Consider the following 24,078-nt stretch of genomic DNA (forward strand, 5'->3'; position numbering starts at 1 on the left):
TGCATCTGTGTGCAACTTCTCTAGTTGTCCCAGACAGGGAGGAACCTAACCACAACGGTTGGCCACATGAACAAAAGTAGGATTTCCAAGAAGTTCAACAACTATGTTGTCAAATAACCTGTTGTGCACATGCTATTGGTGATTATGCTTGCAGGTTGCAATTTTGATGGTCACCTTGACCAACTTCATCAATTTTGCCTTATTGATCCAAAAATTGCTTGTAGGCATGTTGTGTAGATGGGCTGTTAGAGACAACAAGTGACTGAATCCATTTGGTGCCTCTATTTATTGGTGCTGATTTGGTATCCCACTTATGTTTTCCAGGTAGTTTTGTCAACATAGACAGAATCGATTTGATATAATTTAGAAGATTGACATGTGTTTTGGGAATAAATCAAATATCCGTGACTGCGGCTGTTCTGGGAATCTGTGATTGAGGGCTCCTTCCACTATTCTGAATATAGAAGGTGCATTATAAATATACTTTCTTCAGGAAGTTTGATATTAAAGTAAAGTAATATCTATACCAATGTAAACAGTTGTTTACACATAATCCGTGAAGTGGGTGCTTCCCTGTCACACAATTGTTTTTAAGATTTATAACCTCTAAACTAACAGTAAAGCCAAATCAATTCAGATTCATTAGGGTCCAAGGTATCAAGCACCACCATGGACCATCTTTCTCAATCCCACGGCATGCTACCGTGGGCAAGTTTGTCATAGTAACCATGTCTCTGAGCATGGTAACAATCAAGACTCAAGACAGTCAGATGATGTATTTGGACCTTCAAGTGTCCAGTCACCAATCCAAAACAATCAGTGTTGCAATCTGCAACCAAGCACACACAATTAATTTTGGCCAACTTGCCTTGAATGTCATATATCAAGACATGTGCGCAATTGCGCAAGGCGGGACTTGCAACCAACTTTTCTGTTGACACTAATTGTCACGGTACACTACCTTGCGACATGTCCCTCGGATGTATGCCACTTAGTATGGAAAACGCAAGTGTGAGCCAATTCGATGGGCGCGGCGTTTACGTGTCACGTGTGGAGTTTGTGTCGGCCTTATTGCGCAAATTCACCGTATTCGCGTTACATACGGAAGTCATTTGTATCCTGGAGTCATGAATACAGGATACATACAAATGGCAGTTAGGAAAAGACACAAAACCAGTCTCACGAATCACATGACAATTAAGGAGCAAGATTCATTACTCACCATGGGATTCTGTATGGGATTTATATTAACAGGTTTTATGCACATGTGGGAAGATTCAAGATTAGTCATGTTTTTGGTAAGACTGTTCACTGGATTGAACAGACTTTGCAAGATCGGCTAGTTTATAGAATGTAATCTTCTCCTCATTGTTTTAGAAATTCTTTGATCCAAATATTGCGTAATAGCATAGGTCCTTGTATCCGCTATCTAACCCGTGGGGAGCGTTGTCAGCGAGTGAGTTTAACAGTCCCTAGGTTCTCTGAGGTGTATTGCAGGTCGTTTGTCATAACGCCCAACCTGTGTTTACCATGCACTGTCAAACAGCGTTACTGTCCTACATACATACATTGGTTGTACTACGTGAGACTAATGTAAAGAAGGGTCAGCTGGTATTGGCTGGGAGGGCTCCTTTACATCATTTGCCTCATAGAGTAATGTGTCTGTAAGTGTAATCCCTTGCGTTGGCATATTTATTATTGTACACATGAGGATTTGTTGCAGGACTTTTCTGAGCAATCCTGTGGGATGATAGGTGGTCTATTTTTGACAGTAATCAAAGCACCATTCTAAAAGTTAGAAAACCTGTTTCCTCCGTTGACTGGCTAATAGAATTGGTTGATTTACTCACAGACAAAGCACACATACCGGAATGTTTTTTGTGTCCAAAACCACAGAAGGTTTCTACAATGGCTCATTGGGAGAATGAGTTCAGTTGTTACTATGTTTTAACTCACAAACTCATCCACCATTGTTAGCTTACAGTTAGTCTGACCATCATGGCAGCATTGTCCAATGCTTTGTTATTTTGTTTTGGTTTTTGGTTGAATCATGAGACAAATAGGTTTACATTGGTGAATGCTGTCTGTGAAGTCTCAACAATTGACAGTGAAGACCAAATGCATACAGAGGTCATTTTCCTATGTAGAAAATAAACTCTTGTTCATTAAAAAGTTTACTTAAAGGGTATTCCAGCTTGAGTCGAAGTACTTACAGTTACATCGGATTCAATTTGCCCACGGAGAGTAATTTTCACCCGTGCTTTACCCAAATTGTGGATTCTCTCCACTTATTCAGTGAAATGATTTGCTTCCTTGGCTGTGAGTACCTTACTTTCAGCGAATATTCAAAGATGGTCTAATATACCAATGAATTGATACATTTTTATGGACATCACCAATCTACCGAATGTGTATTTATATTACATGCTTCTATTATTTTTCAAAAGTTAACGCTGATCTACCTCGAATATGTAAGATGAAAAACGTCAGTATTGATGATCAAGCAAGTCGGTAGCAAGCTTGATCACGTACCGACCGCACCAGACCCCTTACAAGCCGAATCAAAATAGGGTTATAGTGACACGAGCGTCCCGAGGAGGGAAGATCCTGATAGAGAAAGCCTTCCGAGACTGGAAGGCATCAAGATCGCACAAGCCAAAAGTCCAGTCCATCCAACCTTTACCGCCCTCAACGGCACAAAGGAAATGGCGGACACGAAGAAAAGCAATCCAATTCTCGCTATGGCGGCGGGGTGCATCGCCGGTGGCATTGAAGCTACTTGCGTTTGGCCGATGGAATACATCAAGGTAAGTGCTGACTGTGACGACGACTTTTCAAAGTCTACGCCGGAGAACATTATTGTTGGGCAGAATTGCTCGCCCACGATTTTGCGTCAGACTCTCAATGTTGTGCTTGTTCCTGGATCTATTCTATGCCTCAATAACAGACGCAACTACAATTGCAGTCCAAAGTCAAGGGCATCCAGCTCCCCTACACGGGCATGGTTTCCGGTCTCAAGTATACCGTCAACACTACCGGATTCTTTTCGCTCTACCGTGGTCTCGCTCCGACGCTTCTCGGTAGCATTCCCAAAGCCGGAATTCGATTCGGACTCAATTCCGTCATCAAAGACAGTTTACGGGACAAGGATACGGGAGGGCTGACCCCAGCCAAGAATTTCATCGCCGGCCTCGGCGCCGGTGTATCAGAAGCTCTTTTGATCGTCGCGCCAGTGGAAACGGTCAAGACAAAATGTATCGAAATGAATATGGCTTTTCTGCAAGGTTTTCGACACATTTTGAAGCACGAAGGTCTTGCTGGTGTGTATCAGGGAGCGGCAGCGACGGCATTGAAACAAGGATCGAATCAGGGATTACGATTCATGTGGTTCAACGAGTACAAAGTTATCGTCACGAAGGACGGAAAGGAACCTATGACTCCCCTGCTTGGTCTTTTCGGAGGTATGAGCGCGGGTTGTTTCAGTACATTGGGCAACAATCCATTTGATGTGGTCAAAACGAGAATGCAAGGGACCAAGGCGGCCCAGTACAACGGGACACTGGACTGCTTCAAACAGATTGTGTCCAAGGAAGGTGTGGGCGCGCTCTATGCAGGTGTTGTACCACGACTTGGAAGAGTAGTGCCTGGGCAGGGTATCATTTTTATGAGTTTTGAGACCATTCAAAATGCGTTGAAGAAACAATTTACCATCTTCCAGACGTAGCTGCTTTGTCCGACGAACTCTATCCGCGATCTGTTTCGATATGGGCTTCAAGCACCGTGTATAATAAAATGTATTCCTAATACCTGTATGTTTATGCATGATTACGCGTCCTTCTCTTGGTAGGGACCGGCGCAAACCCATCTTCATCAATTTGTACAGGAGAAGCCTGCTCGGTTGGTACCTCGCCGAGCTGCCTCAGTGGTCCGTCAAGTTTTGGGATCTTTTTCTGAATTGGCTTTCCAAAAACGGATTCGTTACTGTATTCCACTGCGCTCACACCTGGAGATGTACTCGCCGGGACAGGCGTCGAATCGTCAGTGTCCAACATGGCCGGTTCGTCGTCGTCGTCATCATCGTCTTCTTCCATAGTCTGTACCTTTATTGGATAAACACCTACCTGCGCCAAACTCGCATTGGATGCCGCCACGACCTGACTCGCCAGCGAGCTGTCACCTTTACTCGCGGCTTCGTACAATCTCCAGATCGTCTCGGCGATTTGACGCTCCGAGTTGTCTTCCAGAACAATAGAAAATTCTTCTTCCATGTAAATAGCCAAGCAGTCTTCCAAATCTTCTTGCGTGATTTTCTTTGGCGGAAAATTAACGCCGTCGAAGTACTCGTAAAGAATTCGTCGCAGATCATCGGCCTTGGCAACGGACTCGACGCCACCCCATCCGGCTTCGACAGCGGTCCGCAAGGCTGACCAGGACCGCAGAATGGCCGTGACTCCCGCCCGGAATTCATCCATGACGCTATCCTGAGTCGTCGACACTGGACCCGCTTGCTGTGTTGACTCAATGGAGGACAGATCCCGTTTCTTTGTCCCTCCCCCGCAGCTCGGCAGGAAAGAAAGGGTTGACTGTGACAATCAGGAGTTCTGTATCGTACAAGCCCTCCCGTTCACGTCGATTTGCTGGGTTGCAATTGCCGTCGAGAGGCTTGGAAACACGGAAAAAAAGTGCGACCATCGGGTGGGGTTAGGTCAAACCTGTCGAAGGAAAGACGTAGATGCTGACGTGTCCCTGGACAATAATTTTCAAGGGACAACCTCATGTCAAGGGTCTGTGCAGTGTACGTACAGTCTAAGTTTTGTCTGGTGGTGCCGTGCCGACAACGGTATGATGATTTGTGGCTTGCTCCGCGCTTCGTATGTGATTCCGTTTGGTTCCACTCAATGCAAAGTCTTACAGTTAATAAGCCCCATGTCTTCCGTCAACTATGCTCATAGACCTAAGCCTTGAGACTTTTCCGTAATTCTCGATGCCAGAACAAAAAAATTACAGCTACTACTCCGCTGATAGCAAACACATATATCGTAAATTGTGGAGCATTCATACCCTTCATATATACACGTGAGGGCACAGTTTCATCACCATTTATCGATACAGTCCGGCCTGGTACATCATGGCTCCATCCAGCATTGAATCATGCAGTGAACCTGTGCTGGCGTTTGATTCCATTCGCATTTGCTGCTCTCTCATTGCCATGCGGTCCAATACAATCATGTCTCGCACCGAGCGGTCACGGGCCATGGCGGCAACGGCTGACCACTCTCCAAATTCTGCTGGTCCTATGCCAAGGGCTGCAGCTTCCATCATTCGTGCGCGCTCCAACATCAAGCGACGCTGGTCCAACTCGGCGATTATTAAGGGATCTATTGCGGCAGGTGGTGGTGGTATCCCCCGCAACGCAGCCATAGGGTTAACTGGTGGAAATAGTGGACCTAATGGTCCGGGCCGTCGATAATCCGACAAAACTTTGGAATCGGTGGATTCATCAGGCATCGGGTGGCCAGCTATCTTGAAGCGCTTGTTATAAGGGCAGCTCCATTCAAAGCCGAGATCATTTAGCTTGTCGATCTGGACACCCTTTATTTCGTTCGGAAGGCCTTTCTTCATGCGGGCAAGTTGATGACGCTGAGCACTGCGTTTCAAAAAGGACCAATTAGGGATAATTCAATATAAACAGAGCTCTTTTCCATTTCAACGTACCACACCCATTCACCAAGAGCAACGCCATCAATATCAAAATTCAAAGGCACACGCGTACTCCCGTGAACTTTCCGGAAGCGCGCCAAAAGCTTGTAGTGTTCTTCCCAGCTGGGTCGCTTGCTACTCAAAGAAGTGGTCTTGTCGGCGGTTGGACGACGAGTCGTGGTATGGTCACCTGCAGCCAAGGAAGAGCGAGAGGATGAAGGTGTAGGCGTGTCCAGAACCTTCCATTCAAATCCTAGTGAATCAAACTTTTCAATGCGGTCCATGGTGATTTCACAGGGTAGATCTCGCTCCTTACGCGACTTCTGGTTGCGTTGGTAGGAAACCCACTGTCCAAGCTTGACTCCGTCGACTTCATATTTGTGAGGCACACGTGTGTGTCCAAATCGGCGATGAAAATCCCGCAACAATTCCCACTTGGTGTCCCACTGTTCGAGGGCCGGCAATGGGTTCGCAGACCATTCAAAGCCCATGCTTTCTAGGCGTTCTACACGCTCTTCAGTCATTTGGCTCGAGCGTCCTCGACAAAGGTTATTGTACTGGCTTCGTTGTTTGCTAAGGTGAGTGAGGTCGCAGCAGCAATTTTGAGAATGGAATTTCAGTCAAGACAAGAAAGAACATCGATGATCCTCTCCGAAAACAAATTACTCACTTCACCCAACGTCCGAGTTTTGTTCCGGAAATGTCGTAGTTGAAAGGAACCAGTGTACTTCCGTACTCTTCCTGATATTTCAGAAGAGCATTGAACATGGAGTTCCAGCGTTCCTTTTGCGTGACGCTTTGGCGCTTACTGGACGATGTGTGGTCCGAACCAGTCTTTTCCAAACTCCGTTCCTCGCCTGAAATTGCAGTATGTCTCTCATTGTCATCTGAATCCTGCAGCTGCTCCTGACTATCTTCCGCGCAGTTGCGACTATTTCCAAGTTCAAGCAATGCGGCGACCGTGGCCTCGTCGCAAGGCTCCTTGCGTTTCTTGTCTTTCGTTTGTTGTTGTGATGTGCTCATAGTTCGTTACAGTGATAGTGGAAGTTGTTTCAAGGATTCTGGAGTTATGCTCGCCCACTATGAGCCCGGAAAGGTTTTGAGGACGTCTCAGAGTTCACATGCGCAAACGCAACAACGACAATCTGTGGTACTAGTTTTACAGAGAATTTTACGGTGACCATTCTTTTTCTGCAAGTCATTTCCGTGAATCTCTCCTTTCGAGGCACTATTGCTACACTAAGCTCTAGTTAAATCCATACAAGACAGGCAGTAACGATTTTCGAGACATTTCTTCTCGAAATAAGATAAGAAATTACAAAGAATCGCTAGAATATTACAGGGCAATTACAGACTCTTTGAATAATATCGAGAGAATCACGCATGACTACCTCAATAATTCAACCGTCCATGATTGGAGGGCTGTAATGTCCGTCGATGCTTGATTCTGCTTATTGAAACGTGATTCCACATATTGCCAACACCTTTCTAAGTGTAAGAATTGCCGGCTTTTCTCGTTTTGGTTGGTCGCAACACTCTTTCTCTACCAACGTTAATATGGATGATGGATACAGTCGCCGGCACGGTCCGCTTCGAATCAACTGACAAGCCTGATATCCAATGGCACATTCTATCTAAACGGAAGAATACGGAAGAGAATTCTACAATTCATTGTTCCTTGGCTGGTTGAATGCCAACTGTAAGTGCAAGCGAGCCATGAACACAGCAAATGTATAGTTAATGATAAGACTTCCACCCAAACAATTTGGGGAAGCTAGTCCAAAGTGGCTCGTTGGTGTAGTGCCAAGGTCGCTATATCTCTCCTCGGCTGTCCTAATTGACAATGAAAGCCGCACAAATCGACACTCTAGAAGAAAACAATACATTTTCAATCTATTGATATGAGGGAACCCGCGACCGATTTCGATTAACAATCAACTTTTATTCTCGACAATGAAATATTCATGGTGACCTAACAGTAAGTCTCCTTCAGAATCATACAAACCGCGACCAACGCACACGGACAAGCGACTCCGAATGGAGACATCAACACTTGGGGCAATTGTTTCACTGTCAATAAAAAGTATGAATTCGTCTATTTGCTTCGCAGACGCCACGAACATTTTGGAGAATGCGAACCCGTGTCGTCAAGATATCCATCGGATAAATTCAGCTTCTCAACCTTATGGTGACGTTGCTTCACAGGCATTCTTGCTTCATATAAAAGCGACCTGGAACAAAAATTCATTCTCACAGTCAGTCAGCTGACTCCAACTTAGATGATTGCCTGATTGTGATTCATATTCTCTCGGTTGATGAGCTATTGACTTTTCGGAGGACAGTGCAGCGAGTGTTTCTTTGTCTCCAGATTGTAGGTTCTGTGTGTCAGGTTGAAGGTTTTTATTGGATAAGAAGTGCTACCATGAGTCGTCCTTTCATCGGCGACCACAGAGGCGCGTACGACATTCTATTTTTCGCCATTGCCTGTATTCTATCGTTTGCATATTCATTTCCGGTCGTCCCCAATGTATCACCCGCTACTGGATTAGCTAATCAATTCTATACATGGAAAGAAGATCAGAGTATTCGTTTCCAATGTGTCGGGCCGGAAGATGGTGAACCTGTTGTGCTGGTGCACGGGTTGTTTGTGAATTCCGACCATTGGCGAAAGTCGCTGAAGGCCTTGGGCGACGGTGGATACCGAGTTTTCGCTCTCGATCTTTGGGGATGTGGGTACTCCGACAAACCGGCCGCAACTTCACAAGCCGCACAGCTTTGCAACGGCGAGAACGGCCGTTTCAACGCCGGTACTGCAAATATTCTATTGAACATTGAACTCGGTACGGCAACAGGTGGCGACAAGACACGTACGTGCAACGTAGAACTACGGCATCCTCTAGGGAGTCCGTACAATTTTTACACTTGGTCAGATTTGATAAGTGATTTTTGTCGAGATATTGTACTCAACGATGTCGATAAACACAAGGCTGTGACACTAGTATCAAACTCGATTGGTACCATTTCAAGCTTACAGGCGGTTTTGGACAATCCATCTCTCTACAAAGGAGTTTTCGTGGTGTGCCCAAATTTTCGGGAACTGCATTCAGCCGAAATTCCTTTGCCTTCCTTTTCGATGCCGGTCATTCGCGGAGTACAGAGTTTGCTACGGACGTATGGCCAAACTGCTTTCGATGCGCTCGCCAAGCCCGATACCGTCAAGCAGATTTTGAAAGAGCCGTACGCTGTGACAGAAGCTGTTGATGACACCCTCGTTCAAGTATTGTTGGATCCTCTGTTGACGGAAGGAGCATCCCAGGTAGTCTTCGACACTCTATCCTATTCCGCCGGACCGTTGCCGGAACAACAGCTGTCGGTGTTTCCGATGGACAAGCCTGTCTGGATTTGCTATGGGACGGCCGATCCGTGGACGCCCGGGCCAAGGGTTGAAGCATTGAAGCGCTTCCCAGTGGTCGAGTCCGTGGAGGCGCTGACCGACATCGGGCATTGTCCACACGACGAAGCCCCGGAGCTTGTACATCCGCTTCTGTTTCGTTTTTTGGAAAGACTGAATACAGGGAACACAAAAAAGGCGCAGACAGAAAGTATGGTAAAATAAAGCTTCTTTAGAACCGTGTTTTTAGCTAGACAAAAAAGAATCGCGCCATGGCTCCGCCGGCCGATTGCAGATAGTCCACCTTCGTACTGGCCATGTGCTCGATACCCACAAGCTGGGCCTGATGATTTAGATACAACAGACACTCGTCGGAAGGAGCAGTTTGGACAAACTCCTTGGCCAACTCTTCCCACCCTGCTTGACCATCCCGGTACGTGCCTTGCCCAACCACAGAATGGCCAGGCCTCGGGACACCCGTCGCCATGGCTTGCACCGCATGAAAACTCGTATCGTCCTCTCGGAGCTTCTCGAGAGCACGGGACACAACTCGTCCTTCCAGTCCATCCACTACCCAAGCACAAAGTCCGTACAAGGTACTGACTGCTTGCGGTTGTTCTCCATCCGCCGACGCATCGTTCAAGGCAGTCTCCAGCAAAACGGGGCAGGCTTCTCGAATCGTCAACCGATGACGACTATTTTCGGCGTTGACGACATTGGCACCGAACACAATATTTCGGTGGGCAAAGAGAGATGCCAATTTGAGATTTCCTGGGCCGTTCTGTTCATTGGGGGAAGATGTGGAGGCTTCCAAGTCGTACAAGGTCACGTGCGGGGGAAGCAACACGTATTCACGAGATCCGTAGGGAAGATCTCCGCGACAGTGTACAACGGCGTCTCTTAGGACGGGAATATCAGTGAATTGACGACTTCCGGAATTTCTAAAGCCCCGTCGCAGAGCCTTATGGAAGAAACGGTCTATTACTGGTGTCCTCATGGTAAGCATTGACATTCTCATCCAACTGCCTAGTAGACGATATTAATGTCGAGGAAGAGAAATCATGGTGATTTTGGTTGGTGTCGGACACTGAGTCAAGTATGATCGTGATTCGACGTTTCGAGCCCAACCAAATGTCGTCTTAGATTAGCTGAACCAATCAAAGTAGTGTTTCTATTGACACTCCGGCTAATCGATAGCTGTAACTTGCCATTTTCCGTTCATCGATCATTTACTGTTATTTCTACCCAAATTTTTCAGCTGCACGGTTGTGCCTCATAGTTTGACCATGGCCGAGCTACCTCCACCAACAGATGGATGGGACGATCTTTCACAGCGCGAAAAAGCTTTGAGAAGAGATCTCCGGCCGCAACATTTCAGTATTGGTGCTGCTCATGCTGGAGACAATCCCTTTTTGCACTTCGAGCATCAACGGCTCACAGCTGAAGTTCCTGCAGCACCCTTTTTTTCCCAAACTTCGTCTGTTGCAACGATGTATCCCCGTTGTCCATCCCCGCAAGCCTTACCATTAGTCTCCATGGCATTACCACTCAAAGCCAAAAGTCACCGCAAGCGTCATGTACCTGTGGGTCCAGCGGGAATCTGGTTCCAATCATCACAAAGCAGTAATACTACTGGCACCAACGGCGTGTGCCCAAGCGAACGTACGTCAGCTGCCTGCCGCCACAACGCTCCCGAAGAGGAAGAGCTAGAGATGACACAATTGTCTCAAACTCAGGCAATTTCTACCGAGACAAGCCGCAACACCCACGTTGCTTTTTACTCACCCGCTTGGATGGCAATGCAAGTGAGTCTAGGCTTTGTGACACCTTCCTTACCGGCACATTTTTCTCCGTGGCAAAAATACCGTGCGGTGCGTCCCCACCTACCGTCTCAATATCTGCTACTTCGTGACTTGGAGCGGGTTTCGTGGAAGTTGCCGTCCTCCCAAACTCTACTGGTGGTCGTTGAGTCCATTCAGGCCTTGGCGGCGGACCACGTTTCTTGGATCGTCACGTTGACAGACGAAACGCAAGAGACAATGGCGGCGTGGATTCAGCCACGTCTCGTTGCGGATGAAGAACAGCGTGCTGTGCCCAAATATTTGCGTGTCGGCGTGGTTTGGGCCTTATCCGATAAGGTGACATTATCCCTCAAATCGGCAGCCAATAATGATAGCAACGACGAAGATGAAGCTGGCGATTTCTTTTTCGAGGAAGCCATTACACACAATGAAACAAGGTTTTCGGCGCAATTGCAGACGCGCTCTGAGCGACTGTTGCTGATACGAGAAGAAAACATCCAGCAGGCATGGGCTCCAAGCCACGCGGAGCTAAGAGTATCGGATGAAGACTACATTCGGTGGGTGGAGCGACGCAGTGCGTTGCGAATGGATATTGCCGACACATTAGTCACGACCATTGAAGCCGCTCATGGCACACCGGAGGTAGAGAAAGACAAGCAGTCCGCGGATCAGAATGCGTCGACGTGTTGCGATAATAGTGATTCGTCGTCGGACGAGGAAGAAGCCGAGTTTGAGTTTCCCGTATCTAAACAGAATGTGCGACGATCAGTCGTTGAGACCGATGCTGATACACCCACTACTCTTTCGTCTAGAAAGCGCAACATTCGATCCGCACTGCTACCGACTTCGGCTTGTCCGACAGATACTCAAACCAAACATCGAGCTAGCGGCCCCGACACAGCTGCGCCTAGCAAGCCGCAAAATACCCAGACCACCAGGCCTTTCTCCTTTTCTCAAAGTATACCTATCCAATTACAGACAACACGGCTACACGAGTCCTCCCCTTGTCAATTCCCAGGCAAAAACCAATACTCTGAAAATTCGGCAGATTTCTGTAAGTATTCATCGCAGCGTCTTCGTTCGCGCACATCGTTGACACCAACGTTGTCACAGTCTGACAACAGCTTTCTCTCCTTGACAGTAGCTTCTACCGCTACTATGATTCGGTCCCCTGTTAGCCTCGCTGGACCGTCTACAAAGCAAAACGATCGAAGCAGTCGCCATTCATCAAATCCATTCGAGAGCTATGCTTTAAGTCGAAGGCCTAGTACTGCACACGACCAGCCATTGACATCTCAAGCAAACGGCAAAAAAGAGATTGAACAAGCAGTAGTCATCGAAATTTTCTCAGAATCTTCTGGCATTAAAGAAAATAAGAAGCCTACTCAGACGCCTGAACTGGACATCAAAACAAGCGAAAGTCGGACCCGACCACCATGTGATACTATTAATTATGCCCGGACCGAGGAGCACAGCTCTACTTCCGTGCCGTCGAAGAAACGTCGGAAGTCGTCCCTTTGTCCGCAAGTCAAGACGGGGATTCCAAGTGGGGTGGTCTTTCCTTCAAGTCTTTGGGCCACAACTGACGCATCATTCCTGGATTGCATAGAAAATGAAAATGACAATATCTCAATGAAAGAGTCTTGCTCGTCTTTGATCCCTGTTCAGGAGCCTACAATCGTAATCGATAGTCATACAAACGTGTGCGACGGGTCGGCGAACTCATCTAGACCAATCCCCGCTAAAAAGGCATCCGCGCTCTTTCAAGCTGGGGCCTTGGATGGCATAGCTGATTTGGAAGGTCTTTTCGACGAGTGACTTGACCGAATGCATATGACGATCAACTTACAATGGCTGCCTAACTTTCCCATGTTGGCTGTAGAGGCTTGTGGGTGCATTTGAAGGAGAAAACATTCGTGAAAGCAGCGACCATTGGAAGCGGTGGCAACTTGCTTTTATGCCTACAGTAGGGTTCTAAGCAAAGTGAGTTTTCGCCTTCCATTAAGTTTCAAATATACCCATAAGCTGACCTTGTGCATTAATTCAAACCAGAGTGGGAGTAATTAGACGGGAAGCGTTCGGCATTATGAGTTCTCCTAATTCCCACAAACCGGCTTTCCGGATGTCAGTTCAAAATCTAAAAGTTACAGAAGAATTACTATTCAGACAATACGGGTATTGATCGAAAGACTTCGGCTATCCAAGTCTTTCTGCACACAACTCACTGTCAATTTTTGATCAGCGACCAATCACAAGTTACACGAGGACGCTGGTCCACTTTGATGGGACCATCACGATGAACTTGCAATTCCTCTCTCGCATTCACATCAAGCAGATTCTCTGCCAGTCATGTGAGAACGAATACAAGCAAGGCCATGGTTCTCGCCTAAAGTATTTGACATACGTGGCGCCGACTTTGAAGTTAAACCAGTCTAGTTACGGAGGCAGGATGCGGAATACATAGAATAAATGTTCCAAAAGTCTCATACGTCGCTCTCGATGACTTTGTCGATAGCATGTTTGTTCCCCCTTCGACGTGTGTGTGTGCCTTTTGGGAATGAACAGCGCAAGCTTTGACCATCCGTATTGGCAAATGCTAGTTTAGGGTTACCTGGATGGTTGGTGGGCGATGCTGGGTGAGAAATGAGTGCCGGAGTCGATCCTTGAAATATGACTTTATGAACTACTGTTGCAATGGCACTGACTTGTGGAGAAGACAAGCATTTCACGGAGCGTACAGCAGGATTGGACGGAATTTTGCTAGCTGATGACCACGAGGATGACACCACCCTGTTCACCTTTCGGGTCCGCCACGTCCCTCTTTCGAATTGTGAAGAGGTTATATATAGTCTTGCGAGAAATCAAATAGTGTGAAGCGATATTGGACAATTACTTATTCTATGGAGCTGAATGAGATCCTTCGAGTTTGAAATGAAATCTACATGAACTACGAAACGTAAGCCAGTACGAGGCGCAGAAACCGAAATAGATCTGGCGTTTGTAGTATAAAGCTCATGCAAAGATTATTTTCTATAGTAGACATGGTTTTAGTTTGATCAAACCCAAACCAAGTAGCCGTAGTAAATGAGGCAATCGAGAACATTTCGGACATTTTTCGACTCAAGCGCGCCATCATCAATTTCAACTCTATTGCTGACGTTGCCGTAAAGGCTGCATAAAAACTCGTCCGTGTTTCGAATTAGGACACGAATAAGGCTTTCTTGTCCTTCATTACCGGCAAAGTTAACATTTAGTACATAGACTTGGTCGTCTGGAATCTGGTTCTCATCGCTGTCGTCTTCCTCCCGGCGAACATGGCTACTGAACTCGGTATGATCCGTTTGATTGTAAAAGCGTGTTATTTCGTCGTAGCGAGCCAAAACAGCAAGCGGATTTTTGCGCAAAGTGTGCGTTTCGAGCCGTTTTATAAATGCTTTGCGGGTCAAACTATGTTCAGCAGGAATTTCAAAGGGGGGTTCTAAAACAGGCAACTCTTCCAAAGTAGCACTGCTGTCGTCGCTTTCCTCCTCCATCGATCCGTTATCAGCTTCAATCCTGTTTTCCTTGTCCATCAACTTTGTAAATTTACTGTAATGTAGACACGGCGGTAGTATTGACTGCGCACCACCACCAGCTTCAAACTCGCGAACGATATCGGGCAATGCTTGTAACAAAGACTTCAAATGCTCGATCACCGAAATTGACTGCGACCCATTTGAAGTAGATACTGACCGAGTGACACATTCTCTCCAAGAAGACTTTTGCAGTAAGACATGCTGCAATGCTTGGCATGTGAGTGCGGCATAATTTGTGGCCATGAGTGAAATATTAAGTGAAACGCCGGGTTCTTCCGTGACGACTTGATGCCACATTCCGGCAGGAAAGTACAGGACGTCCCCCGGTCGAAGCACGACTTCTTCCACTTCGCCTACAGCATTGACATCCTTTTTAGGATGAGCAAACTGAAAATTTTTGTCAATCATTCGTGCAGCTTTTAATTGTGGCTCAACCGACGAAGGTGAGCGGTAGTGCGGTGTACAGCCCCGCAAGGGATGGGTGACCGAACCCTTTTGCAGTCGCCAGCGCTTGACACCAGAGAGTTGTACGGTAAAATTTTCTTGAAAATCCGTGTGCCAGGACGGGACATGCCCAGCTGTTCCCTGGAATACTTCAACTTCTCCACGGCCTAAACTCGTTAGCGACGATCCGGTCGGATCGTACTGTCCACAACCCAGGCCCGTGTTCTCCAACAAGGCGCCCACCAAGAGTCGTTCCAAGCTCGGAGGGGCACGACAGTATGTGGCGTGACCCGCTCGGTGCAACGCCAACGCTGTTTCAAGATCAGCTACTGCAATTGATTGAATCAGTCCAGTCGTCGTATTCCGGAGCCAAACGAATACCGTGTCACTGGCCGTGTGTTGCAAAATACTCTCCGAATCGAGATCGAATAGACGAGCCCGAAGCTTGGCAATCCTTTGTTCCCTATCTTTTTCTTGCGTAACCGTGACGTGAACAGCAGATTTTCGAAAATTCCGATTCAAAAATTCATCGTTGGTCATCGGATCCAACAAGTCGTGGAGCAGATCGGGATACGATTGGAGAATGGGACGGATCGCTGTTTGTTTGACGTGGACTACAGCTTCTGATGAATCATTGCCGTGCAACGGAGTGCTGGCGATTCGCGCCTTCTTCAAGCGGGGTGCCATCGCCGACCGCACACTAGAAAATTCGTACGCGATAGTGAGAAATAGTTGTGACGTGCCAATGTAGGAACAGCGCAGCAAATGCAGCAGTGGATCAATACAATTGACAGCTCCGACGGTACGAAAAAATGAGTGGATCTGCCGGTGTGATGCAACGGGCAGTTTGTCGCCAAAACCCCAGATTTTTGTCTTTCAGACTTTTTCCGCCAATCAATTGCATCATATGTACGTCTGGCATGAATGATGCGCGAGAAACTGCTAACCAACGCCATGGTCGAAAGGCCTCTCAAAACTCTCAACCAACTCTCACAACATGCGGAACAATGGTGGACCAAACAGCACTCCCAAAGACGTCTGGCGCCTCCCGCCACTTAGATAATGATGCTCCAAGGGATGAGGAAGGCCTGTTGCTTGAATACGATGCGATCATCTGCGGTACAGGCTTGACTCAGTCGATTTTGGCCTCCGCCTTGGCTCGCCATGGAAAGTCAGTCTTGCACTGCGATACTTCCGACTACTACGGCGAATTGGATGCCGTTTGGACACTACCGTATTTGCAAGAAAAGTTAGGAAAGGGACACGAATTAAAAGGAAAGATGGTGACTGTCAGAACGGATGATTCAACCTGCATTCCTCTGTCTCCAAAGGGTGGTTTGCAAAGCTTTCAAATACATTCTCTCGAGCGAAGGAACGACTTTACTGTAGAACAAGGAACAGCAGTAGTTACGCCTTATGGGAATGGCACAATTATATCGATTTCACCAAGGGGGCTCTTTCTTGATTTATTAGTTTCACTCGACACATGGAAGCTAGCGAATGGAAAAAACCCATCTGTTCATATCTCCATTCCGCAATCCGCAGCGAGTACTGGCGCAGCTTTTCAGAAATATCTGAAGGAAAAACTCGGAATAGTTTCCATCGATGAGCGTGATGCTCATTTGATTTTGGACGAGCGTAGTCGGGGATTCGCGGTAGACGCGACACCAGGATTGCTCTATGCCTCTGGCGCATCGGTCGAAGGGTTGCTAAAAAGTGGCGTCGCCGACTACCTCGAGTTCAAGTCTCTCGAAGGCCTCCTTTGGTTGGAAAACTCCGACAGTTGCTTGGAACCCGTGCCTTGTAGTAAAAATGATGTTTTTGCATCAAAACTTTTGTCACCCATGGACAAGCGTCGACTTATGAAGTTTCTGCAACTTGCGTTGGACTACGGCACAGCCCATGCGTTGGCCGAGGAAGAAGCTTCTGCCGAAAACAACAAACAAGTCTTATCTCTGAACGAGCGGTATTTGAATCAAGGGAGATCTCTGGCACGTCCTCAAAATAAGGCAGTACTAGCAGACGATATTCGAGCTCTGCAGGAATTCATACAGGCTGACATGAAGTTTCATGAGTACCTCGAAAGCAAACAGCGGTTGTCTCCCAAACTGTGCCGCATAGTACGCCATGCACTAGCGCTTGAATCTGGCAATGGTGATTGGTCGTTGAGGCAGGGTATGACTTCTTTGTGTCAACACATGCAGGCTTTAGGAAGGTTTGGAACAACAGCTTTCTTGGTACCTATGTATGGATCGGGTGAGCTTCCACAGGCCTTTTGTCGATCGGCAGCCGTTTATGGGGCTACCTATTTGCTACGACGTGCTCCGCTTGCAATTGTTACCGATAAAGAAAGAAACAACAGTGAAAGCTGCCGCCATTGCCACAGACGGTGAAGCTAGCGCGGCAATGGTAAAAGAAGTCATGTGCCGTCACATGGTTGTTCCGCAGGATTCTGTGGCTACACTTGAATCAAAGTCTCGCCGCGTATGGCGCTATCTTTGTATTTTCCGGGGGAAAGTTGTTGGCAGTAGTCGCTCTCCTCAACGGCACGCAATCATTGTTCCTCCTGGAGCGTTTGGTCCTGACGCTGTTCGTGGGGTCTTACTGGACGAGGGAGTAAATGTGACTCCACACGTACCCTGTGGCTGTACCATATTGCATCTTACCATGGCGGTAGAGAACGATACAGGAATCGACCCGCAAGACATATTGCGACGAGTATCGCTTTCGGTACTGTCCAGCAAGTATGAAGGTAGCAATGCTATTCGCATTTTTCAAGTAACATTCAGCTACGCTCTACCAGAGGCATCCAATCAAACGAAGAATGTTCAAAATTTGCATTGTGTTCAGCGCTCAGAACCAGGCCTTTCCGCCGATTCCTCGTTTGAACAAGCCAGAGAAATCTTTGCAGCAATTTGCCCTGACGGGAATTTCTTGGCCATATCTGAACAGGTTGATACGGTTGTGAAAGAACGGCTTGGTGAGCAGATTGAGGAGGACGCTGACGGATTGGTTCTGGATAGTGCAATGGATATCATTGAACCTAAAACAAGAGAGAGTAGTGCTACGTAGTTCAAATGACTATGTTAGACCATTTAGGCCATGGTAGTCGCCTAGTCTACTAGTAATCAACCAGGTCTGTGAACTTCATTCGGATAGAGCTAGCTGGCTCGACCCTTGGCTCGCATGCGGACCACACTGTTCTGATTTGTCCTACCTACACCAGTGACACTTCCCACTTACTGTTAACATTAACCGTAAGGCAATATCCGACTGGAGAGATCGCGGTAAGGAATCTTGGTGTCACCAAACTGTCACAGTTCCTCCCTATAATTACCAGAAGTGATGGTTCGGGTGTCACGAAAGGGGCTAGCACATACATTAGCTGATTTTGGAAGTGGAGTGACGTTTCAAAGTGATTGAAATCACAATTTCTTGACATGGTCTCGCTCGTAATGCCAAGCAGATGATGTACGACGGTTTGTACTAATTGTAAGAAAACACGGGAAATATGCTCCCATCCGAACCCGCTTCGCATTGATATCTTTTTGCAGAGCGGGAGAGTTGATAAGGTCGACTTACAGTTAACACTGTTTCCACTCTTGTATCAACGGTTAGTGTCTTGCTCTCATTCTCGTCACGCACAAACACGTGAAGCCCGAAGTACTCACTCTTAAAAGAAGAGCCTGCGATTTCCCTTCTCGAACGAAGGTTACGCTCCTTGAAGACGCCATCATATCCGCTTCTTCCTGCTTTGCTGTAACTCGTCCAAAGAACCCACGTGAGAAATTGATGGCAAACGCAATGCTCCAAGCCGATAGTGTCATGTCTTCGCATACTGACCTGTTAGAGTTTCACAGCAACCACGAATACGTAGAAAACGATGCTAGCACGGAGAAAAAGAAAACGTCTACAGCAGGAAGAATTGAGGAGCTGGCCGTCTTGACCAAGGAACTCGATGCGACGACGATGACGACGCCAAACCGAAAAACCGTTGAGTTTGCTGTTCAACCACCCCCTCACAAACGGGCGCGTCCAACGACCGCATGGACAGCCAAACAGGTCGTCGATGGTACGTAGTACAATGGCTGTCTATGGCCTCCTTTTAGAAACAGAACTGATTGCTAAGATTTAATATTCAACGTTTTCTTCACAGCCATCAGTACCAGCATTGCACCTGCTGAAAGAGAAGAAGCGATTCAAAAGGCTCGAGAGGCGTTCGACCACGAAGTGCAGGTTTTGCACGACGACGAAATGGCATCGGGTGCGGATTCCGCTCTAGCGAAGCACCTGACTTTTCTGGTTTGGCACCAACAAGAAAACAACGACCACGCTTCCTCTTCCGGAGAAAGAAGTCATGCATTGTCAACCGAAATCGCCATGACATGTGAGGCACTCGAGGGTCTATACCGGGCTTCGAGCAGCATCGTTGGGGCTTCCTTTGAGCGCATGGGTAGACATATTTTGTCTGTTCTGGTTCACATCCTTAAAGGAGAGCTGAGAAGTCGCAGTGCACAGTATTCGACTACCGCCTTGGCCCTGGATACGAAAGAGAAAAGGGATACATCGCTAGTCGACAGGAAGACTACCGGATCGCGATACAACAGTTCGGATGATGATAACCAAAATAAAGAAATTGGGGATGAGAGAAGAGTCGAGGAGCGTGAAGCACGACAAATGAATAAAAGTACAGATATGCAAATCGCCCATGATGATTTACTATCTAGGTCTCTTTCCCCGCCAATGTCCCTTCCCGGTACTCCGGAAGGAGATTTGTTTCTACTTAAAGCCACTCGCATCATTGGCCACTTTGCTCGCGTTGGAGCAGCAACGCAGCCAATTGCTCACCATCCTGGTCTGATAGGGAGTCTTATTCATTTGGTGACTTTTCAGCCCCGTGGGTTTGTGCCGTGGGAGGCACGCTTATCGGCCTTGTGGACGCTGGCCAATTTAGCCTGCAACGAAGAGAATATGCAAATGATGGTGTCCGCACCAGGGCTTATGAACTGCCTTATAGAAGTGGCTTGTCGACCTCTGCATCCTGGGGATTCTCTGGAGCACACAATGGAGATCTTGCGATCACGATCACTTTCATCCCGAGCAATACTCAATCTATCCTGGTTGCCGGGAAACAAGATAGTCTTATCCGAGCACGCGGCGTTGCTTGATTTACTTTGCGAGTTGGCGGTGCACCGCGCTACACCGCTGAAACGAAGTCGGACCATTCAAGACGTCCTCGTCACAACACGTCGGTATTCTGTTGGAGCTTTGCGAAATCTAGCAGCGGCTCCTCGAAGAACCAAAATTGGTCTATGTGAATACAAGAATGGTCATTTGTTGGATAAACTGACAGATGCCGCCCTCAATGACTCCGACACGGCCGTAAAGGACCGCGCTTTTGCCGCCATTCACAATTTGGCTATTCGTGATACTGCAGAAAAAATTGTCAATCATCCGGCATTGGTGCTCGCACTAAAAGACGTCTTATTGTCGGGCGATGGAGAATACGTACACGAAGAGGGTTCTCCCAAGTCGCACGCGTCCGCCACTTTGATGGTTTTGGAACGCACGATTACTCCTGATATGGATTCGTACGAAAATCTGAAAGACTTGCTGGAAGCAGTCAATCCTACCTCTACAACCGACGACAGCGTCAATTCATCTAATATGGAAGTCAATGAGTCAGTCGAAGTTTAGCTTCAACCAGAAAAATCAGGATACGGGAGGTTTAACTTCCAAAAAAACTGCCAGTTGGTCTTCCTATACCGCAACATAAACACAAGCGTGAGATTCGTTTCAAATTTGAAGGTTGTGGGACTCAAAGTTGTTTGTGGCGTAGTTGTAACGGACTAATTCTATTTTCCGTAACATTAGTCTCCACACAAAGGCGGACTCGTGCCGAAAGTTGCTCCGGCTAGCGTACCCATGGCGGTCAAGGTCGAACGGCTTTGATCCGGCTCCCATTGAGCCAATCCTCGCCTTCTTAGAGTGTAAGAAAACGAGGGCTAGTATCTCCTGTTTTAAATTCGTTTGATCATTGACCCCGAAACCAGCCAAAGATACCAGAATACAAACTTTCGCGTGACACGTTCCGCTTCAATCTCGCACGGTAGTATCAGATCGTTCAAAAGCCTCTTTGAACCACCTTTTCGCACATGCTTCGTTTGTTTGTAGAAGGTCGTATTTAGTCTGGATTGTACACGCACTTACACTGTTGTTCAAAGAACAAACTGGCAACATCACATCCATTGTGAGTAGAGAGACCTCAATTTGCAATGGGAGCAATCGCAAGAACAAATATCACGTCAACTGGGCTACTCCTTCTATCAAAGACTATTCTGTCTCCAGAACGAGTGAAAAATGTGACGTTCTTTTCCTCTCGCCCGTTTTCATATACCCGCACAAGTTTGTTGTGATTGTTGCAAACAGGCGGGCTCTAGCAGGGCGTACACACAAACTCATACAGAGAACACACGTATCCAATTTTACTCAGATTCGAGTTCCAATAGCGCACCTTTAGATACGTACCATAAAGACACTCATGGCGCAGAACTCAGTTTCTGCCTTTTCCCCAAAACGAACCGAACGTTTGATGGAGACTTCTCCAAAGATTGGCGGCGTGTCCTGCATATCCCCGATACTGTTGTAACTGATAGGCGCCTAATGCGGCCCCTGACCAGTTGGACAGAACCCAAAAGAGCACCGTAGGTAACCCGTCGATTGCCAGTATCCACAACAACCAGCACCACGACAACGGCACAACTTCGACCGCGTTGCCCCACAGCAAAACCGTTGCGGAGAAAGGATCCCGCTGTGCCCCACGCAGATAACCCAGAAAAGCGCTGACCAATAGGCTCCATCCCGAACCAGGCACGGATCGTGTTCGGGTTGTCGTGGGGTGGCTTCCAGCGAATCGAGTGTGTTGTCGTTGCCGGTGCGTTGCGAGAGCACGCACAACTGCGGTCAGACTCACAATGCAAACGGCCGACATGGCAAAATTCCAGCCGTCGTTGGCCATGTAGAACCAGGACGTAGATGATTGGGATGACACGAGCTGTTCCATTCGCAGCAAGGCCGGGTAGACGAACCAATTGGCCTGCACCAGGGACCATAGTGTGGACCACAGCGTGACGTGATCAGAATGTGGTCTCAGCAATTCAAGATACCAATCAACGACGGCGTATCCTGACCGGAGTGGACCGTACGCACAGTAGGTAAGCAAAGCGGAGAGAACAATTCCTGTCGAAAGAAGGCGGTATGTAGAAAATGCACGATCCGAGGAGTCCCACAACAAGGGACGCTGGGCATACGCCAAGCGTTCCTGTATCTCCAAACACAGCGCCCCCGTTTCCTCATCTACATAGGAACAATCCCATGTCATTCCAAGTACATGAATTCGTAGGTAGGTGAGGCGTTCCTGCAGGGCAAAAACGCCATAATTGGTGACATAACCTGACTCCTTTGGTAAGCGACGAGACGGTGGTAGATGTGGTGACAGACGCCTACCAGATAGTACGTATTGTACCGTCCATGGATCGTTGGCTGGGTTGGTGATGGCGAAACTAAACAAAAGTACCAGCACCGTTAAAGTTCTACGATTCCAAAGTCTACTGTACCAGGAGCCCAACATGCCGTGGGTACGAGGAACGAGTCGCCCGTTGACCACGTGACGGGGTCGTCGGGACATTCTTTCTCGTGTATCGCTGAGAATTCGCGACATCTCTAGGCCCTCTACTAGTCGGCATTATGGCATGTGAATGGCATGCTGCTTCGACATGTATCTATGGCTGTGTACACTTTTTCATCCGTCATTCACTGTCAGTCTCTTGTGTAATGATCTGCCTGTCGTTTGGTGACGAGAGGCAATTGTACCGACAGTGACACGCGGCGGTTCTGTGGGCAGGGAAGGTCGGGATGGTTCCAGCGATATTTTAAATTTAGGTATTGAATTTAAAGCTTCAAAATATAACCGGTACCAATGTGGTGCCAAGTACGCCAGTAGTAGCTCTCGCCTCGATCGAGGCGTCTCTATTCCTTTCCATTCTGTCCGTGATTGCGAGCACATTGACGGCATACGGATTGCAAAGAACAATGCCTGAGAGCGACGAAAGAAAAGAAGACGAAGATGTGACCGTCGTCAACGACGATTCGTTTTTGGCGATTGGAGGAAGAAAAGGCCACGTTATGGAGATCATTCACGGGAACGTGTTGCAGCTGTTTCGATCGTTTCGATGGAAGGCCATTCCCCGATGCACGGGTCGCTATACGTGTCGTGACCACGAGCAGGTCTCCCACTTGACGCCACTGCAAATGCTACAACACATTCAGAGTGCATCTTCTGCGGATGGGAGTCCCGCGAAGCTACGGTTTGACGCTACGGAATGGAAGAGTTGGATGTTGAAATTGCCTGGGAAAACAGACGAGCTGTGGGTTGTACCTCTGGACAGCGCGAACCAGACTGGGATTATAACGTACGTCAAAACGAAGGAAGTTCAAGATCACGTCCCTGAACGGATTGCGACTGATCCAGCTGATACGCTGAATTCTAAATGCTACGTGCACACGCTCAACACCGTGTCTGGGTTTCGACGCAAGTTGGCAGCACTCGGCCTACGTGTAAACGAGTTAAGCATCGAAATGGCCTAGCTCAGAGGCTCTTGATTGCGCTGTCAACGGTGCCGCCTCACTCCGTGCAAATTCTGTATTTTGGAGCGCGTTGGCAGCCAATTTACAATATCCATTCCCATCATGTGTTACAATTCTTGCTCACGGAATAATGAGATAGCCATGGAGAAAGTTTCTCATCAAACTAGCAAGTCCATCAAGAGGCAACCGACAGCGGCTGAGGCAACGGAATGGATCCCCAAACTCGAACGATCTAATGGAAGATTCTTGGCTGCACATTATCGTATAGGAAATGTGCAGCCGACAGAGAAATCAGCATCACAAAAAAGAGCCCGGGCGAAAGAACGTCTCGTGGAATGTCTTCGCTTAAATTATGAGACGGGAATAAAAACGAATACCAGTAAGGCTTCTGGTGGAACTAATGTAATTGCGAATGGTGAATCTTTCCTAGACTCTGGATTGCACCTCTAGTTTTGCTTCGTGGAAGTCCTGCAGAACGTTTTTGAATCGGTTCGCGTTAACCGTAAATTCGCAGGCCTGG

General features: G+C 47.6%; 11 protein-coding genes across 11 annotated transcripts; 6 read left to right on the top strand and 5 right to left on the bottom strand.

The window, feature by feature from the left end:
* Positions 1-2,705: 2,705 nt before the first annotated feature.
* On the top strand, positions 2,706-3,821 carry PHATR_18489 (predicted protein; the record flags this gene model as incomplete). The annotated part of the gene is made up of 2 exons (XM_002185993.1): positions 2,706-2,861; positions 3,020-3,821. The coding sequence occupies 2 exons, from the start codon at positions 2,706-2,708 to the stop codon at positions 3,722-3,724; spliced, it is 861 nt and encodes a 286-aa protein (XP_002186029.1). The 3' UTR covers positions 3,725-3,821.
* A 30-nt stretch (positions 3,822-3,851) lies between these two features.
* PHATR_33186 (predicted protein) lies at positions 3,852-4,692 on the bottom strand (the record flags this gene model as incomplete). The annotated part of the gene is made up of 3 exons (XM_002186273.1): positions 3,852-4,100; positions 4,122-4,508; positions 4,585-4,692. Coding segments are annotated over 3 exons (744 nt in total), but the record flags the coding sequence as incomplete, so codon positions are not given.
* Positions 4,693-4,930: 238 nt separating this feature from the next.
* Positions 4,931-6,788, bottom strand: PHATR_43867 (predicted protein). Its single transcript, XM_002186274.1, has 3 exons — positions 6,371-6,788; positions 5,716-6,273; positions 4,931-5,647 (listed from the first exon to the last, which is right to left on the bottom strand). The coding sequence occupies exons 1-3, from the start codon at positions 6,721-6,723 to the stop codon at positions 5,101-5,103; spliced, it is 1,458 nt and encodes a 485-aa protein (XP_002186310.1). The 5' UTR covers positions 6,724-6,788; the 3' UTR covers positions 4,931-5,100.
* A 1,230-nt stretch (positions 6,789-8,018) lies between these two features.
* PHATR_25619 (predicted protein) lies at positions 8,019-9,334 on the top strand. Its single transcript, XM_002185994.1, has 2 exons — positions 8,019-8,495; positions 8,601-9,334. The coding sequence occupies exons 1-2, from the start codon at positions 8,123-8,125 to the stop codon at positions 9,314-9,316; spliced, it is 1,089 nt and encodes a 362-aa protein (XP_002186030.1). The 5' UTR covers positions 8,019-8,122; the 3' UTR covers positions 9,317-9,334.
* A 7-nt stretch (positions 9,335-9,341) lies between these two features.
* PHATR_33189 (predicted protein) lies at positions 9,342-10,088 on the bottom strand (the record flags this gene model as incomplete). Its single annotated transcript, XM_002186275.1, has 1 exon — positions 9,342-10,088. The coding sequence occupies one exon, from the start codon at positions 10,086-10,088 to the stop codon at positions 9,342-9,344; it is 747 nt and encodes a 248-aa protein (XP_002186311.1).
* Positions 10,089-10,626: 538 nt separating this feature from the next.
* PHATR_43869 (predicted protein) lies at positions 10,627-13,355 on the top strand (the record flags this gene model as incomplete). The annotated part of the gene is made up of 3 exons (XM_002185995.1): positions 10,627-11,947; positions 12,035-12,876; positions 12,946-13,355. 2 exons carry the CDS (start codon positions 10,627-10,629, stop codon positions 12,709-12,711), a joined length of 1,998 nt encoding a protein of 665 aa, XP_002186031.1. The 3' UTR covers positions 12,712-12,876; positions 12,946-13,355.
* A 594-nt stretch (positions 13,356-13,949) lies between these two features.
* On the bottom strand, positions 13,950-15,699 carry PHATR_43870 (predicted protein; the record flags this gene model as incomplete). The annotated part of the gene is made up of 1 exon (XM_002186276.1): positions 13,950-15,699. Exon 1 carries the CDS (start codon positions 15,597-15,599, stop codon positions 13,950-13,952), a length of 1,650 nt encoding a protein of 549 aa, XP_002186312.1. The 5' UTR covers positions 15,600-15,699.
* A 220-nt stretch (positions 15,700-15,919) lies between these two features.
* Positions 15,920-17,984, top strand: PHATR_43871 (predicted protein; the record flags this gene model as incomplete). Its single annotated transcript, XM_002185996.1, has 2 exons — positions 15,920-17,231; positions 17,275-17,984. The coding sequence occupies 2 exons, from the start codon at positions 15,920-15,922 to the stop codon at positions 17,982-17,984; spliced, it is 2,022 nt and encodes a 673-aa protein (XP_002186032.1).
* A 490-nt stretch (positions 17,985-18,474) lies between these two features.
* On the top strand, positions 18,475-20,780 carry PHATR_43872 (predicted protein). Its single transcript, XM_002185997.1, has 2 exons — positions 18,475-18,984; positions 19,069-20,780. The coding sequence occupies exons 1-2, from the start codon at positions 18,705-18,707 to the stop codon at positions 20,607-20,609; spliced, it is 1,821 nt and encodes a 606-aa protein (XP_002186033.1). The 5' UTR covers positions 18,475-18,704; the 3' UTR covers positions 20,610-20,780.
* Positions 20,781-21,465: 685 nt separating this feature from the next.
* On the bottom strand, positions 21,466-22,599 carry PHATR_33194 (predicted protein; the record flags this gene model as incomplete). Its single annotated transcript, XM_002186277.1, has 1 exon — positions 21,466-22,599. The coding sequence occupies one exon, from the start codon at positions 22,597-22,599 to the stop codon at positions 21,466-21,468; it is 1,134 nt and encodes a 377-aa protein (XP_002186313.1).
* A 404-nt stretch (positions 22,600-23,003) lies between these two features.
* Positions 23,004-23,558, top strand: PHATR_33195 (predicted protein; the record flags this gene model as incomplete). The annotated part of the gene is made up of 1 exon (XM_002185998.1): positions 23,004-23,558. One exon carries the CDS (start codon positions 23,004-23,006, stop codon positions 23,556-23,558), a length of 555 nt encoding a protein of 184 aa, XP_002186034.1.
* Positions 23,559-24,078: the final 520 nt, after the last annotated feature.

Source organism: Phaeodactylum tricornutum, chromosome 3 (assembly GCF_000150955.2).
Source record: "Phaeodactylum tricornutum CCAP 1055/1 chromosome 3, complete sequence".
NCBI lineage: Eukaryota > Bacillariophyta > Bacillariophyceae > Surirellales > Neidiaceae > Phaeodactylum > Phaeodactylum tricornutum.